This window comes from Leuciscus leuciscus (assembly GCF_965113295.1).
Source record: "Leuciscus leuciscus genome assembly, chromosome: 8".
Lineage (NCBI taxonomy): Eukaryota > Metazoa > Chordata > Actinopteri > Cypriniformes > Leuciscidae > Leuciscus > Leuciscus leuciscus.
This window is the reverse complement of record NC_138732.1, coordinates 25,360,305-25,374,074: the sequence shown is the minus strand read 5'-3', so window position 1 is coordinate 25,374,074 and position 13,770 is coordinate 25,360,305. Positions and strand designations below refer to the sequence as shown.

At 38.1% G+C, this 13,770-nt stretch overlaps 1 protein-coding gene across 1 annotated transcript; it reads left to right on the top strand.

Moving 5' to 3' along the window:
- Positions 1-650: 650 nt before the first annotated feature.
- drd1a (dopamine receptor D1a) lies at positions 651-5,301 on the top strand. Its single transcript, XM_082178056.1, has 2 exons — positions 651-1,651; positions 1,753-5,301. The coding sequence occupies exon 2, from the start codon at positions 2,166-2,168 to the stop codon at positions 3,267-3,269; it is 1,104 nt and encodes a 367-aa protein (XP_082034182.1). The 5' UTR covers positions 651-1,651; positions 1,753-2,165; the 3' UTR covers positions 3,270-5,301.
- The last annotated feature ends 8,469 nt before the right edge of the window (positions 5,302-13,770 follow it).

Sequence of the window (13,770 nt, the reverse complement as noted above, 5' to 3'; positions counted from 1 at the left end):
AAGCCCAACAATAATATCAATAGTAAAATCAAAATAATAAGTACAGTCTTGATGCTAAAAGTCCAGGTAATTAAATTGGAATGATGAAATGTATGTAGGATAAGCTAATCTAAACAGATGTATTTTGAATTGATGGAGAGAGTCTAGTTGGTGAATGTGAAGTGGGAGAGAATTCCAAAGAAATAATAGAGACAGAAGATAAAAATATTCAGATTGGACTTTTTACCCTAATGCATTTGTGTAGCCACTTCTCTCTTGCCAGTGTGTTTATACACAACTCTCGTCATATTGATCCTTTGTGAGAATTACATTATTAAAGTATTAATAATTTTATTATTAAAAAAGATGTTTTGTTTTTTTTTGTTTTTTTTTGGGATGTCCAGTAGACAGGACATTTTGACATTTGAGCAGTATTTCAAACTACCGTGCCGACACTGCATTGCATATTTAAAATAATAATAACAATACAGTACAATAATAAATACAATAGGACTAACAATAACAACGTGTAAGCTGCTCTAGGAAATAATCCATATTAAATACATGCTGTTCTTCATTATGACTCACTGCTTATGAATATGATGGCACTTTACTGTAACAAATGACTAATTAGGGAATTAAACATGCAGTATTAATCATTATATTAATATTTTATTTGATAAACCCATTAGTGCGACATTTTACATGCAGTAGACATGAAATGTGCTGTGCTATCTTTAATCTTGGAAAAAAAAAAACTGGTAAAAAAATATATGCATTTTGTAATTTAATTATGAAGCATTGTTTGTTTGTAAAGGACTGAGGATAACAAACAAGTAACATCACTGGATGTCATAGAAATGTAAATGCATGTAAGAAACTTAGTATAAGACTCCCCATTAGGTGGCCTCATAGACTTGATTTAGGTATAGCATCTGGCAAACCAAATATGCGAGTTTTGCAACATTTTCTTTAATATAGGTTGGCTATCTCCTTAATTTCGGTTAGGTGAAGATTAGTGAAAATCTGCAGCACTCAGGTAAATAAAGGAATTAGCAATTCATTCATACAGAAGCCTACATTAGTGGAAAGCGATCACAACAATAAAGAAACTTAGTCATGTAATTAATAGCCTGACCGTAAAGTAAAGATTTAATTAAGATGAACGGATCAAGAATCGTTCAAGCTCGTAATAGGATCGTAATATTAGGAGCGCATCGCTCACGTGCACTTCACTGTGACTCCACAGTGTTTTTCTTTCTTTCTTTCAGCATTGACTCTAGAAACTGGATGACCTACTGTTAGAGTAATTTGTCGAAACCCTCGGGCATCGGACGCGACACATCTCGGTGTTAAATGTATTTGTCTTGTCACTCGGCGACGTGGGTCTCACCAATCTCGCCACGCTCGCGCAGCAAGAACACGACGCGCATTCGTCGCGCGGAGCTCATGCTGTTCGGGCATCCTGATGGAATAACACCTGATCTTCGACAGGATGAAGGTGCGTTACAGTCGTTCATCGAGGAGGACGTACACCAAACAAGTTTTCTTTCTAGTTTATTTAAGTGAATCGTTCTTTGCGGACACGATGTTTCAAAGAGCAAATTGTGCAACATTTTTCGGATAAATGCACCTTTAAGCACAAAAGAAGCTCTTCGGTATTATCTAACAGGTGAGGATAAGGTGTTTTTCTTAATTATCATAGAGAATATAATAGCTGTTTTGTGTATTTACTCTTGTAATATGAGTTTTGTCCCTTTGTTTGACTAACAGAACTGCGGGAACCGGTTATTGCTCACTGGAATCTAAAACGTCCTCTTATGACATAAGGACTCATACATGATCACACTCAAATATATAAGGGAACACTAAAAAAAACTATGTGCAGAGTGATTAGATGAACTTATCTGAACAGTTTTGATGGAATCACTGATATACTCATATTATGATATCAACCGGCATGACAGTAAACCTGAACTGAATGACTTTTTTTGGCACTTTCCAAACTGGAATGCGGGACAAATCTTTTGTGTAATGGAGCATGAACTGAAAATTTTAACTTTGGTATGAAAATGTCTTAATTAGAACACACGGTCAACATTATCTGAAGTGTGACAGGTCTTACGGACTCTAAGATGAAGTGTTCGAACAGTTCACGTCTAGTTCTCATGATGCAGTGATCTTTAATGCACAGCATAATGGCAGTGATGGATTTGAACTTGACAACTGTAATTGACAGTGGTTTCATGGAAAGTGACCAGTCCAGGCGGGTTCTGACAGGTTGCTTTCTTTCCATTCTAATCCTCTCCACCCTGCTCGGGAACACACTGGTTTGTGCAGCTGTCACAAAATTCCGCCACCTGCGCTCTAAAGTCACAAACTTTTTTGTCATCTCACTGGCGGTGTCAGACCTGCTGGTGGCCATTCTGGTCATGCCCTGGAAGGCTGTGACAGAGGTAGCCGGCTTCTGGCCCTTTGGTGCTTTCTGTGACATTTGGATCGCTTTCGATATCATGTGCTCCACAGCTTCCATCCTGAACCTCTGCGTTATCAGCGTGGACCGATACTGGGCCATTTCCAGCCCGTTCCGCTACGAGAGGAAGATGACTCCCAGGGTGGCCTTTGTGATGATCAGCATGGCTTGGACCCTGTCTGTGCTCATCTCCTTCATCCCAGTGCAGCTCAAATGGCACAATGCTAAGCCAGTGAGCTTCCCAGAGGTCAACGGTTCTCACAGGGCTCTGCTGACGGAGAACTGTGACTCCAGCCTCAACCGAACATATGCCATTTCCTCCTCGCTCATCAGCTTCTACATTCCAGTCGCCATCATGATTGTAACGTACACTCAGATTTACAGAATCGCCCAGAAGCAGATCCGACGGATCTCCGCTTTGGAAAGAGCTGCGGAGAACGCCAAGATCCGCCATGACAGCATGGGCGGGAGCTCCAACGTGGAGTCCGAAAGCTCCTTCAAACTGTCCTTCAAAAGGGAGACGAAAGTCTTAAAAACCTTGTCTGTTATAATGGGGGTTTTTGTGTGTTGCTGGTTGCCGTTCTTCATCCTGAACTGCATTGTGCCATTTTGTAAGAGCACTTCGACTGGTCTCCCCTGTATCAGTCCAACAACATTTGATGTTTTTGTCTGGTTCGGATGGGCCAATTCTTCTCTCAACCCCATCATATACGCCTTCAATGCCGACTTTCGCCGAGCTTTTGCCATCCTTTTGGGGTGCCAGAGACTCTGTCCAGGAACCACTAGCATGGAGACACCGAGCCTGAACAAGAACTGAAAAGCAACGCTCAATGTGTGAGCCCATGTCACATCAATGCTTTGCCAAGGAAGGCAAAAAAAAGGGGGGAAATGGATTTGGGATTAAGACTCTGGGAAGAGAGCCCTCCTGCTGTGCTGGAGAGCAGAGAAAGCAGTCGCCACGTCCCTTAAGCAAGGCTAATCTCTATAAAAAGCTATTCTTCACCAAAGAATGACGCAAGGGTGGTCTGTGTGTTCCCGGTGTCTATTTTAGACAGTATACACAACAGATTATTGAATCCACAAGTGACTTGCAGGAATTAGAGAAGCAATGTTTTATCAAAAGAAATATAGATGTTTCTTTGAATGTTTCTTTTCATTTGAAAGAAACTGTACAGTAATAATATTTGTGAAGCTATACAGTGCTGGGCAAAACTGCAATTCACTGGAACAAATGTTGTGTATTTACTGCAAATGAGTGGAGAATATGGTCTCAATGTATCATTCCATTAATATCTGAAGTATCACTGAATAAATGACCATTTCAGGCATTTGCAATAAAATTCAGTGTAATTTGAATCTAATACATCAATGCTTGATAAATATCTATCTCATCCTCTCCACTCTCATTACATTTCCTTTACATCTGCCTTATTCATGAGACTTTTTTTTCCAAAACAAGAGGGCAGATGGTCAATCATGAGATGGCCATCCCATTATTGCCATAATGAACATGTATATTGTTCTGTGGTACTTGTTTTCTGATTCATTATTAAACTGTGAAAGCTAAACACTACGACTAGCAGAACAGATGGCCATAAAATAAAAATGTAGATGTGGCAGTGTGCTCAGTTACGGTCATCCAGTAATAGATACGTTATTGTTGAGATTGTAATTATTTTCTGAAAGCGTATGGGGCCTTCAGGCCCAGTACAAAATAACACTGGATTGTTGCTATGTCTGTGGATGTGATGCAATGTGCCATGTGATAATGTAGAAAAAGAAACGTCGAGAATCTCAGAACGTCTGTGGCAAACTGAATGTAATTAATTGTGATGAGTCCAACTATGTGGTCAATTTTATGGTATTTTTGTGGCAGAGATATTTTCATGCTTTCACAACACATAATTTGGTATTTCACAGTACTACATTTGTTGTTGTGGTGTTTAGAGAAAGACACTGATTCGGTCCTTTAGCATTACAATGTTGAAGTAGAATTAAATTATAGGGTAACACTATAATTTAACACGTCATTAATAAATAACTACACAGGAACAAATGAGTAACGCACTATTGACATTCTAGTAAATACTAACCAACAAAAAACTCTGATTAACAAATTAGGAAGTAATAGTGCTCAGTCAAATGTGGTACTTCACTATTAGTTAAATTAATAATTATTTTTTTCATACCTCCCAGAGGACTACTAAGAACTATACAGGTTCATAATTGACATGAATAATGCATAATGTATTATTAATTCTAAAGTGAAAGTCATGGTAACCCACTAGTAATGACTCAAATCAGAACGAAATGACTAATTACTAATAATTTGAGCATGTTAACTCTCTAGTAATGACTGAAATCACTGTAAGCTTTTGATGTTTTTGTAAAGTATTGGATAGTAATGACTCATAGTATGACTCAAGGTGTTTCTACATCCTTCTGAATGAATGAATTATTTGGATCAGTGTTCTAAAGCATGATAACTCCCTAATGACCGAAGTTACCACGGGGTTACCATGACCTTCATTTTAGAATGAATTATACATTATGCATTATTTACATTGATTATGAACCTGTATATAACAGTTCTTAGTAGTCCTCTGGGAGGTATGAAAAAAAGTCGTTATTGATTAACTAATGAGCTAATACTAGTTAGTGTTAATAGTGCGCTACTCATTTGTTCCTGTGTAATTATTCATTAATGATGGAACAGTATTCTAAAGTGTTACCAATTATGGTATTGACTGATGAGAAAGTACATAATTATGTAAAGCAACCATTAGGACTCATGGTGTTAAAGTTCATTTCATTGGCTTTTGGTAAATTAAAGTGTTCATTCTTTCTTTGCGAGCATTGTGTTTGTTAACCTCTTCAAAACATGATCAACTTTACGTCTAGAAAATTCTTGAAATTACATCTCTGGATTCACAATTCCTCAGCACTCACGCTCTTATTTTTCACTTGATGAAACTTGAATTGGAAGCAATAACAGACGGCAGGAACCGTAGCTCTCAACCTCTTAAACTTTCATTGGTTACCGTCATGTGCTTTTTGACACTGTGCAAAGCTGGCATAAATAGAGATAATAAGCTCAGCCTTGGCCCAGAGGAACTGGGGAGTCAAATTGTTTTTGTTTGCCAGCCTCCGTGAATGTGTAAGAGTCAAGCTTTCACAGCAGGGCCCTCAAAGCTGACATTCCCACTCAGCCTCAAATACAACACTCTCATATTAGACACAATAGGAAGCATATTGGATGAGTTATTAAACAGTAGATGCTGTGCTTTAGATCCAGAAACAGCAGTGAGTGAGTCATCACTGTCGTACTACTTTGTGTTTGGACTACGTCAGCTGACAGGAAACAGCGGGGCCACTGTGCAATTATGTGTAATGAAGAGCATTAATATTGTATAGCACACTTAATAGACATACCATAGGAGAGTATATTCAATTTACCAGGCCCCTATAAATAAAGTCACACAGTGTTGTAAAACTATTAAAGCAACCTTTGTTTCTCTCGTAACCTGAAACCTTAAAGAACTATTTACTTTGAACCCTTACATTTAGTTTGGCCAGCGTAACCTATGTATTTAGATTGATTCAGGAATGTTAATATTACTTAATATGAACAAACTCAATTATTTTAAAATAGATGTTATCTCATGAAGCTCATTCATTCGTTTATGTTGATTTAGTAATAATACAATAACAAATAATAATGAATAGTCAAATAATGCTTTTGACTTGAATAAAATCAATTCATTGAGATGTTATCACATGAATCACGTGAGCTTCATTGGGTACCATCTAAATTAATTGATTTTTTTAAGGCAAAATATAATTAATTAATTAATTAACATTGCTGTTAAGTTAAGTTACACCGGACCAAAATAAATGTAATGTTTAGATCAGGTAGAAACAGCTCCTAAAAAAAACAACTGCAAGTTGCCTTCTCTCTCTCTCTTTTTTTTTTTTGCTTTCTTTTTTCTAGGTTTAGGTTTAGGTCTAGGTTGTTTAAACAATGTTTTCAGTGTATTTAATGTTTAGATGTGTAGCCCCAAATAGTATCTGGAGATAAGCTACATTTAAAATGTACTGTCTGAAACAAATGATCAAATCTGTGACTGAAAATAATGCTAGAACGATGCTTTTCTCTTGCCTTTAGCTTTGACTTTAATCAGCTGGTGTCGAGGGAGTTTTTAGTGGATGCATGAAGTCAGTTCTCCTCAAGTTCGCACAGGTATCGTAGCAGTGTAACCACAGGTGAAGTTCATCGCATTAACTATGGACAACTGTGATCAACTAACAGTTCACAGCCAGAAAGTTTCAGAATACCTTTTTGACTTAACTGAATCTATTGTTTCAAACCTAACACATTTTTTTTCACGTAAAATGTCTTGCTTGAAAAGTGTGTTTGTGCTTGTTTTCTTGCAGAAAAATTCCATTTGTATTTGTTATCTAATGCCAGGACATTCATACATTTTTAAGTGTAACTTAAGTAACTTGTGTGGTCAGTGTAGTAGCCTTTAGAAGTAAAGTTACTGATGACCTCAGAGAGAGAGAGAGAGAGAGAGAGAGAGAGAGAGAGAGAGAGAGAGAGAGAGAGAGAGAGAGAGAGAGAGAGAGAGAGAGAGATGAGGCCCCTTAGAGAGAGACTTGCATAAGCGGTCTATACCACAATTTTCCGACAATATCAGTTTTGGCCAAATTGTGGGAGAATCATGTCTATGTTTCACCATGTCATTGGGGACTGTCCTATAACAGACATGTCCAGTAAATACGGGTGGGAGAAATTTGAAACACATTGCCTTTGTCCACGCTCTCAGCTGTATGAAAGGAGCATGATGGAAGTGCAATCAGCCCCTTTAGATTAATTTTATCCCCTCATTTAAAATGTAGTCTGCTACTGTATGTATTACCAGAACTAATGCATTTCTAATAGCTCGCATACAATTGCTGTGACAGATTCATAAGTAAAGGGTCGGAAGCGGTGAGGGACACAGAGGTAATGCATCTACACATCCACATGTCGACTGACAGAACTGCACGTTTGATGTCAAAGGCTACAGTGACTGCTGTACATGCTAATGTCTTAATGCGACCACGCTGGTGAGTGATGGTTTTGTTTTTGCACAGCCGTTTAACCTGTCAGTGATGCTCTGTCACTCAACCTCCAGACCCCTCCCACAACCGTTAGATTCGTAAGTTGGAAACAGGCAAATGCCAGCCATCAGCATTATCCAACCTTTTTACAAAGTAAAGATGGGTGGGTGCAGCCTTTTGGGAGCAGTAACACATTGTACAGCTAAAATAAATCTCAGCAGCCATCAGGCAAACTTTGTATTAATCCATCCTAATCCTTGCAGTTTATTGACATGTCAGGCTCAAATGGTTCACCCACTTTGCCAAAAGAAGCCCCTGACTGGGACTTAAGAGTGATGAGTAAATTCCCCTCCAAAAATGAAAACATGCTCGAGTTGCGTTAAAGAGATTATGCAAAATCAATTGACAAAAGACAAGGGCTGAATAAACTGTGTTGACAACGCCTGAACCTGTGCCAGTGAATTCAGATGAAACTTCACTGCAGGGTAGTCATGCTGTTTCTGATCAGTGTGTATTGCAGTGCCAGTTAGTATAATTTCTTCATAAAAAAAAAAAAAGATCATTCAAGTAGATTTTGTTTGTTTAATTGATATTCCAGAGTTCAAACAATGAAAATTATTAAAATACATATATAGAGTGCAAAAGACACACCTTAAAGTCCCCATGAAATCAAAATTGTTTTGGCTTTTAGTATGAATATGTTAGCCTTACTGTTATCTATAAGCTAGTGTGCTCCAAAACAACGATAAAAATTCACATTTAGAAGATACGTAGTCTCTCACTTCTGCCAATATGGATCAATGATTTTAATGACATCACTCTGCACTTCAGCTTCTCATCAGATTTTCCGTTCAGTCGAATGCTCTTTAGAATCTAAAGCGTCCCGCCCCCTTATAAATAGACCCTGAAGCTGCGGATAAAATCGGTCACTTGTTAAAAAAATTACTGTATGGTGGATGGCACATAGTGCACTATATAGGGGGATAGGGAACGATTCAGACAGTGTAAATATTGGGGTGAATGAAGTCTGGTTTCACGCTGGTGTCACTGAACAGCGCACACACAGCTCCGGTCCAGACACATGATATCACAGAGCGGATCATATGCGCGAGTCAACGCAGACCAGAAAACAAATCAGACCCATTTGAAATCTGCACAGAATGCTAGATTTTAAAGTTATATGGAGGAGATGGAGAAACTCTTATCACGTGACCTACCAGCGTCAGTTGGGTCGCTTCACTGCCATCACAAATCTTCTTCTGTGGCCTCATGGGATAGTAAAGAGTCCATAGTATACACAATTAAGTATCTTGCCGGAAGTATCATCCGGGTACTTTTTGCCTACTCTTTTATGAGTACTGTGAATTCAGACATACTTCTTTTGTCACCTACTGCTTTACTAGGGAAGTAGCCTATGTGATTTCAGATTCAGCCAGGTTGTCCCGTCCTCAAGTCATGAAACACATCATCAGAGAAGATGTCGCTGCAAGAGAGACGGGAAGTTGTTTTGATTAAAGATTACGAGGGCAAATAAATTGAAAATAAAATAAAATAATGATTTGCCCGGATATATCATATATAATAAAACACTGCAATATTACAAAAAAATAAGAGTTGTCAATTTTGATTTCATGGTGACTTTAAGGAAAATCAGTAGTAACAATACATATATTTAATTATATATAATATGATTAATGCCTACCATATTCTAAAAATATCACTATGAAGATGACGATGATCTCTAAACTTAATAAATGATATTGACCATTTGATTCATGTCAACACGTGGAAAAGCCAGCCAGCCATTTAGGCTTATTATCACGTCAATTATATGCCTTTAGACAGAGTGGGTTTTTTTATATAATTTTTTTATAATCCCAAATAGGCCACCATACTTTTACAGCAGCCTACTTATTCTTCAGTTTTTGAAAGAATTGTATTGGTTTGAAAATGTTTTTTGGTTATTTTTACGATTCTTATTCCTACATTAATCTATAACATTTTAAAAAACATTAAAATCGACATTAAAATATGTACGCTACCTATACACCTGCAATGGCGTCAAGGATCAGCCAAATTTCCACCTGCATGTTGAATGCGGATGTTTGTGCTGCGGTGAGTTTTTGTGCCATCTTGTGGTTAAGGGAAAATGAAAAGAAAACCCCAAATGTCTCTTTTATTTTGTGACTTGAAGCAAACCAACCAACAACATGTGCTATACATTCCGGGCAGTCCCGTGAAGCCATCACGGTGTGACATATATAGCCGATATCCCCGAGCCGAGAATCCCCCACTCATTCATTTGTGTGTTATTCTGAACGGATCCGATACACTCGCGGTTTATTTCTCCGTCAGCCCGGATTCGCAACGGTTGTTATTTTTCCTTATTTTAGTGTTTGTAGGCTTTAAAAACTTTCTGCTGCTTCTTCCTCTGCCAGAACCCCATCATCAGACGTTCTGGCATTGAGACGCAGGTTTGCGTTCACACATGGGGCTTTTACGTGAAGCACTATGAATTTCCAATAGTTTAAAGAGACCTAATAAACGTGTTTGTGTTCAGTTCTAATTCACATGCATTCCTCCCAGCACAGCATAGGCTAGCCTACCCTGGGTCATGACTTGTTACAGTATATTTGACGCTTTGTAGTTGATGATTTTATTGTCATATTGTAGTAGCTGTCTCATGATATCAGGCATGTTTTTAGTATGTTACTTTAATTGATCACTGATGTCAGATTTTTAACATGTTGCTGGCACAAACCGTATCACATCACAAGGGATGTTAAAATACAACTTAAACAGTTTGCATGTATGACTTGTAAAAGTAATTTAGGCTAAGTCAACTTTTAAAGTAAATATTTTCTGATTTAAAATGTCAAGTCTTGCTGTGACTTGCTTGCTGTGATCAGTGACATCAATTTAAGTAAAATACATAAAAACATAAAACCTAAAAACAAAAGTCACAGCAAGACTAGACATTTTAAATAATTTAATCAGAAAAGATGTTTTACTTGTAAATTACTTTTACAAGTCATAAAATCCACGCAAACGGTTTAAGTTATATTTGAACATGCCTTATGATGCATATTTGATATGGTTTGTGCCAGCAACAATGTTGTGAGAGTGAATGAAGCCAGGCATAATGGATGTAGGCTTACGCTGTAAAAAATATATATTTGATCAATAAGTTATGACAACATGCTTTTACATTGCTTTAACTCATCAAAATAAGTTAAGCAGTTATCCACATTTTTATGTTATAGAACAGAAGTCAGTTTAATGTGAAGTGAAATTTAAGTTGAAATGACCTAAATATCCAAATTATTTGTACCTACCTAAAAATTGAAGGCAGCAATTGTTTTATTTTTTTTTACAGTGTAATTTAAATTAGAGCTTGATGGTTTGGCCTTTCAAAAATAGGAATGCCCATTGAAGGACAGAGTCTGGGGAAGCTGTGTCATGTTTGAATGGATGCAATGCTAATGCCCTGCGCTTTAGGCCTGTTTTTGAAGTGCGGCCTGTCCAATCTGACTAATCTCATCACATCACTGCCATTGGCGGACAGATGCCCTCTATCAACAAAACAAGACTCCCGCCTCGCACTGAGAGGATGAGAGACTGAAGGACTTAAGTGGATGAAAGTGAGGGAGAAAATTTGTTTCTTTGCATTCCCCCCAGAAAAAAAACACGAACGCCTTGGCAACATATGAAGAATACAACATCTCAGTGGTGAATGGTGCTAATTTACAGATTGTGAAAGACAACGTTACCTCTGGTGCGGTTTGGATGCCGTTCAAAGGCGCGGGGCACAATCAAGCATGAGATTCCTGCTGGCTGCCAACAATTAGACCTTCAACAAGGGTTTCCAGCTCTCCAACGATGCTGCCAAGCTTCCTGTGCGTCGGACTCACCTTGGAGAGCACCTGAATTCCACAGCTGCATGAGTCATACACAACAAAACATTGATTATAAAGGAACAGAAAAATATACCTGATCAAGAAAGACACCACATGCGTATAGAGTTAAACAATACATACGCTCTCAGGAAAAAAAAAAAGGTACAACAGCTGTCACCTTTTTTTAAAAGGTACAATTTTGTTTCTTTTAGGGACCCTTTTGGTACGTTTTGAAAAGGTACACTTTTGTACCTTTTTTTGTGTACAAGAGAATGAGGTTTGAGTCTGGCCTCACCAAAGGAAGACAAACGTTTCAGCATTCAACAAAACATCCTTAAATAATATTGCACCGGTGCCCACGTTGAAGTAGAAATTCCACATTCACAATAGAATCAGCAAATAGCAGGCTAAATATGGCCCTGTTTGAAAAATGCGTGTGTCAAATGGGTTCCTGGGAGCCAGCCGACCCCCTCTGAAAAGGAAGAGTCAAATAAACTCAGCTGCAGCTGTGTAGGGATTTTGCATCCTGAATATTTTATATACAGTGAAATCCAGAAAATGAACAACAAGGGCTTTTAGTCTTCCTCAGTTTTCCCACTGTGGCGAGCAGGACGAGGCCGAGGGCCGTGAGAGAGCGGCGCGAGGCCGGTGGCGTGATTAATGATGAGCGACACCTACACGATGCTCCGGCCTCTCTCGATCTCCATTTCCTTCGCTCCTCCTTTATGCTTCCGCTCCTCCGTGAGAGATACGAGACCGGTGCATCGCGCAGGTGTCGCTCATCATTAATCACGCCACCGGCCTCGCGCCGCTCTCTCTCGGCCTCGTCCTGCTCGCCACACCCACTAAAAAAATATAGGCCTAAATTTAGAATTAATTTATTTGAATTTACAATTTCCATTCATTTTCAGTTTTGACATAAACTAAAACTTAATGTGATGCATACTGCGATTCACTCAAAAATAAATGAATAAAATAATGACTTTTTATTGTTGACTATTTGCAGCTATTAGATTTTATTTAAATGCAAAATGCATTTATTCAAATTGTTGAAGGTACAATATGTAACTTTTGACCCTCTAGCGGTTAAAAAACAAAACTGCATGCATTTTGTGGAAGAACATTGTTTTGGTTGTGCTTCGGATCTACGTGACTGTGCGGATGAATATGGTTATTCTACTACACATTCTATTCTTTTCTATTTACATTTACTACTAGGCTTGAGAGATATAACTAGATTAGATGGAAAGGATCTCAAGCTGACTAGTTGAAGACGTTACTGTAGCGTTACCCATTAATAGACACGGTACTTCCTTGAAAATAAATTCCAGCACAGCGCTAAAACCACCATAATGAAATGACCCTTCACAATAGATAATGTTTGACAATGAACTCTGTTAGAGAGCTACATATGCAATTTATCTGTTCAATAAAATACCTTCCCCACCAGTTGAGTAATAAAAACACACAACATTTTTACAACATTTCAAATCCCTCAGTTCTCACTAGGGGTGACCCCGAATAGTCGAAGATTCGATGCTTCGATAGGAGGAGCCTGATTCGACTACCGATCTCACGGTCGAATCTTCGCAGAGGTGTTATGAAACGAGGATCATGCCACTTTGGCTATATGAGGGCGCTCAATGTCTGATTTCACATAGAACTAGCTTTTATGTCAATATACGTTAATATTCAGCCTATTATGATAATGCTGTAGGCCTATATAAAAATGTGCAAAGAAAGAAGCTTTTAATAAATATTTTTTAACGTGCGTGAATAAATCCAAACACCCCGTGACAGATTTAAGTTTCACTTTCAATCCGTGACCGACCGAGGAGCGTCTTGGCGGCAAGGATTTAAATCTTTCAATGTCTGGGATAAGAAAATCTAAAGTGTGGATGTACACCATCAGAAAGGATATTCTCCAAGGCTGGATTTAGCATCAGGAAAACCATGATCGCACTTCTGCCGGCCAACGTTAACATGTTTCACGCATAGACTGGGTTTCACGTTAGAATGTATTTTATCCGCGCGCACAATTTGAAAAGACTCCAACGGACAGACAGAGTGAAAGACTTTCAGGATTTGTTCTCTCGATCAGGTACAAGTGATTTCAAAACTTTTCAGCCGGTTTTAATTTTATTTTTGGATGCTGTGAACATTTTTAGCTAAAAAGACTGCCACTCCAGTTTAGCATTTATTGTTGTTTCTGCAGTTAAAAAGACAAAGTTGAAAATTCTGGCTACTATCGTTATTTTAATAATTTATTTATTTTAATTTTATTTATTAATCTGTCAGGGTTATCTAATCTAACTATTT

Bases quoted from the DNA above. Each gene is read 5' to 3' on its own strand.
- drd1a (XM_082178056.1), top strand. From the start codon at position 2,166: ATGCACAGCATAATGGCAGTGATGGATTTGAACTTGACAACTGTAATT.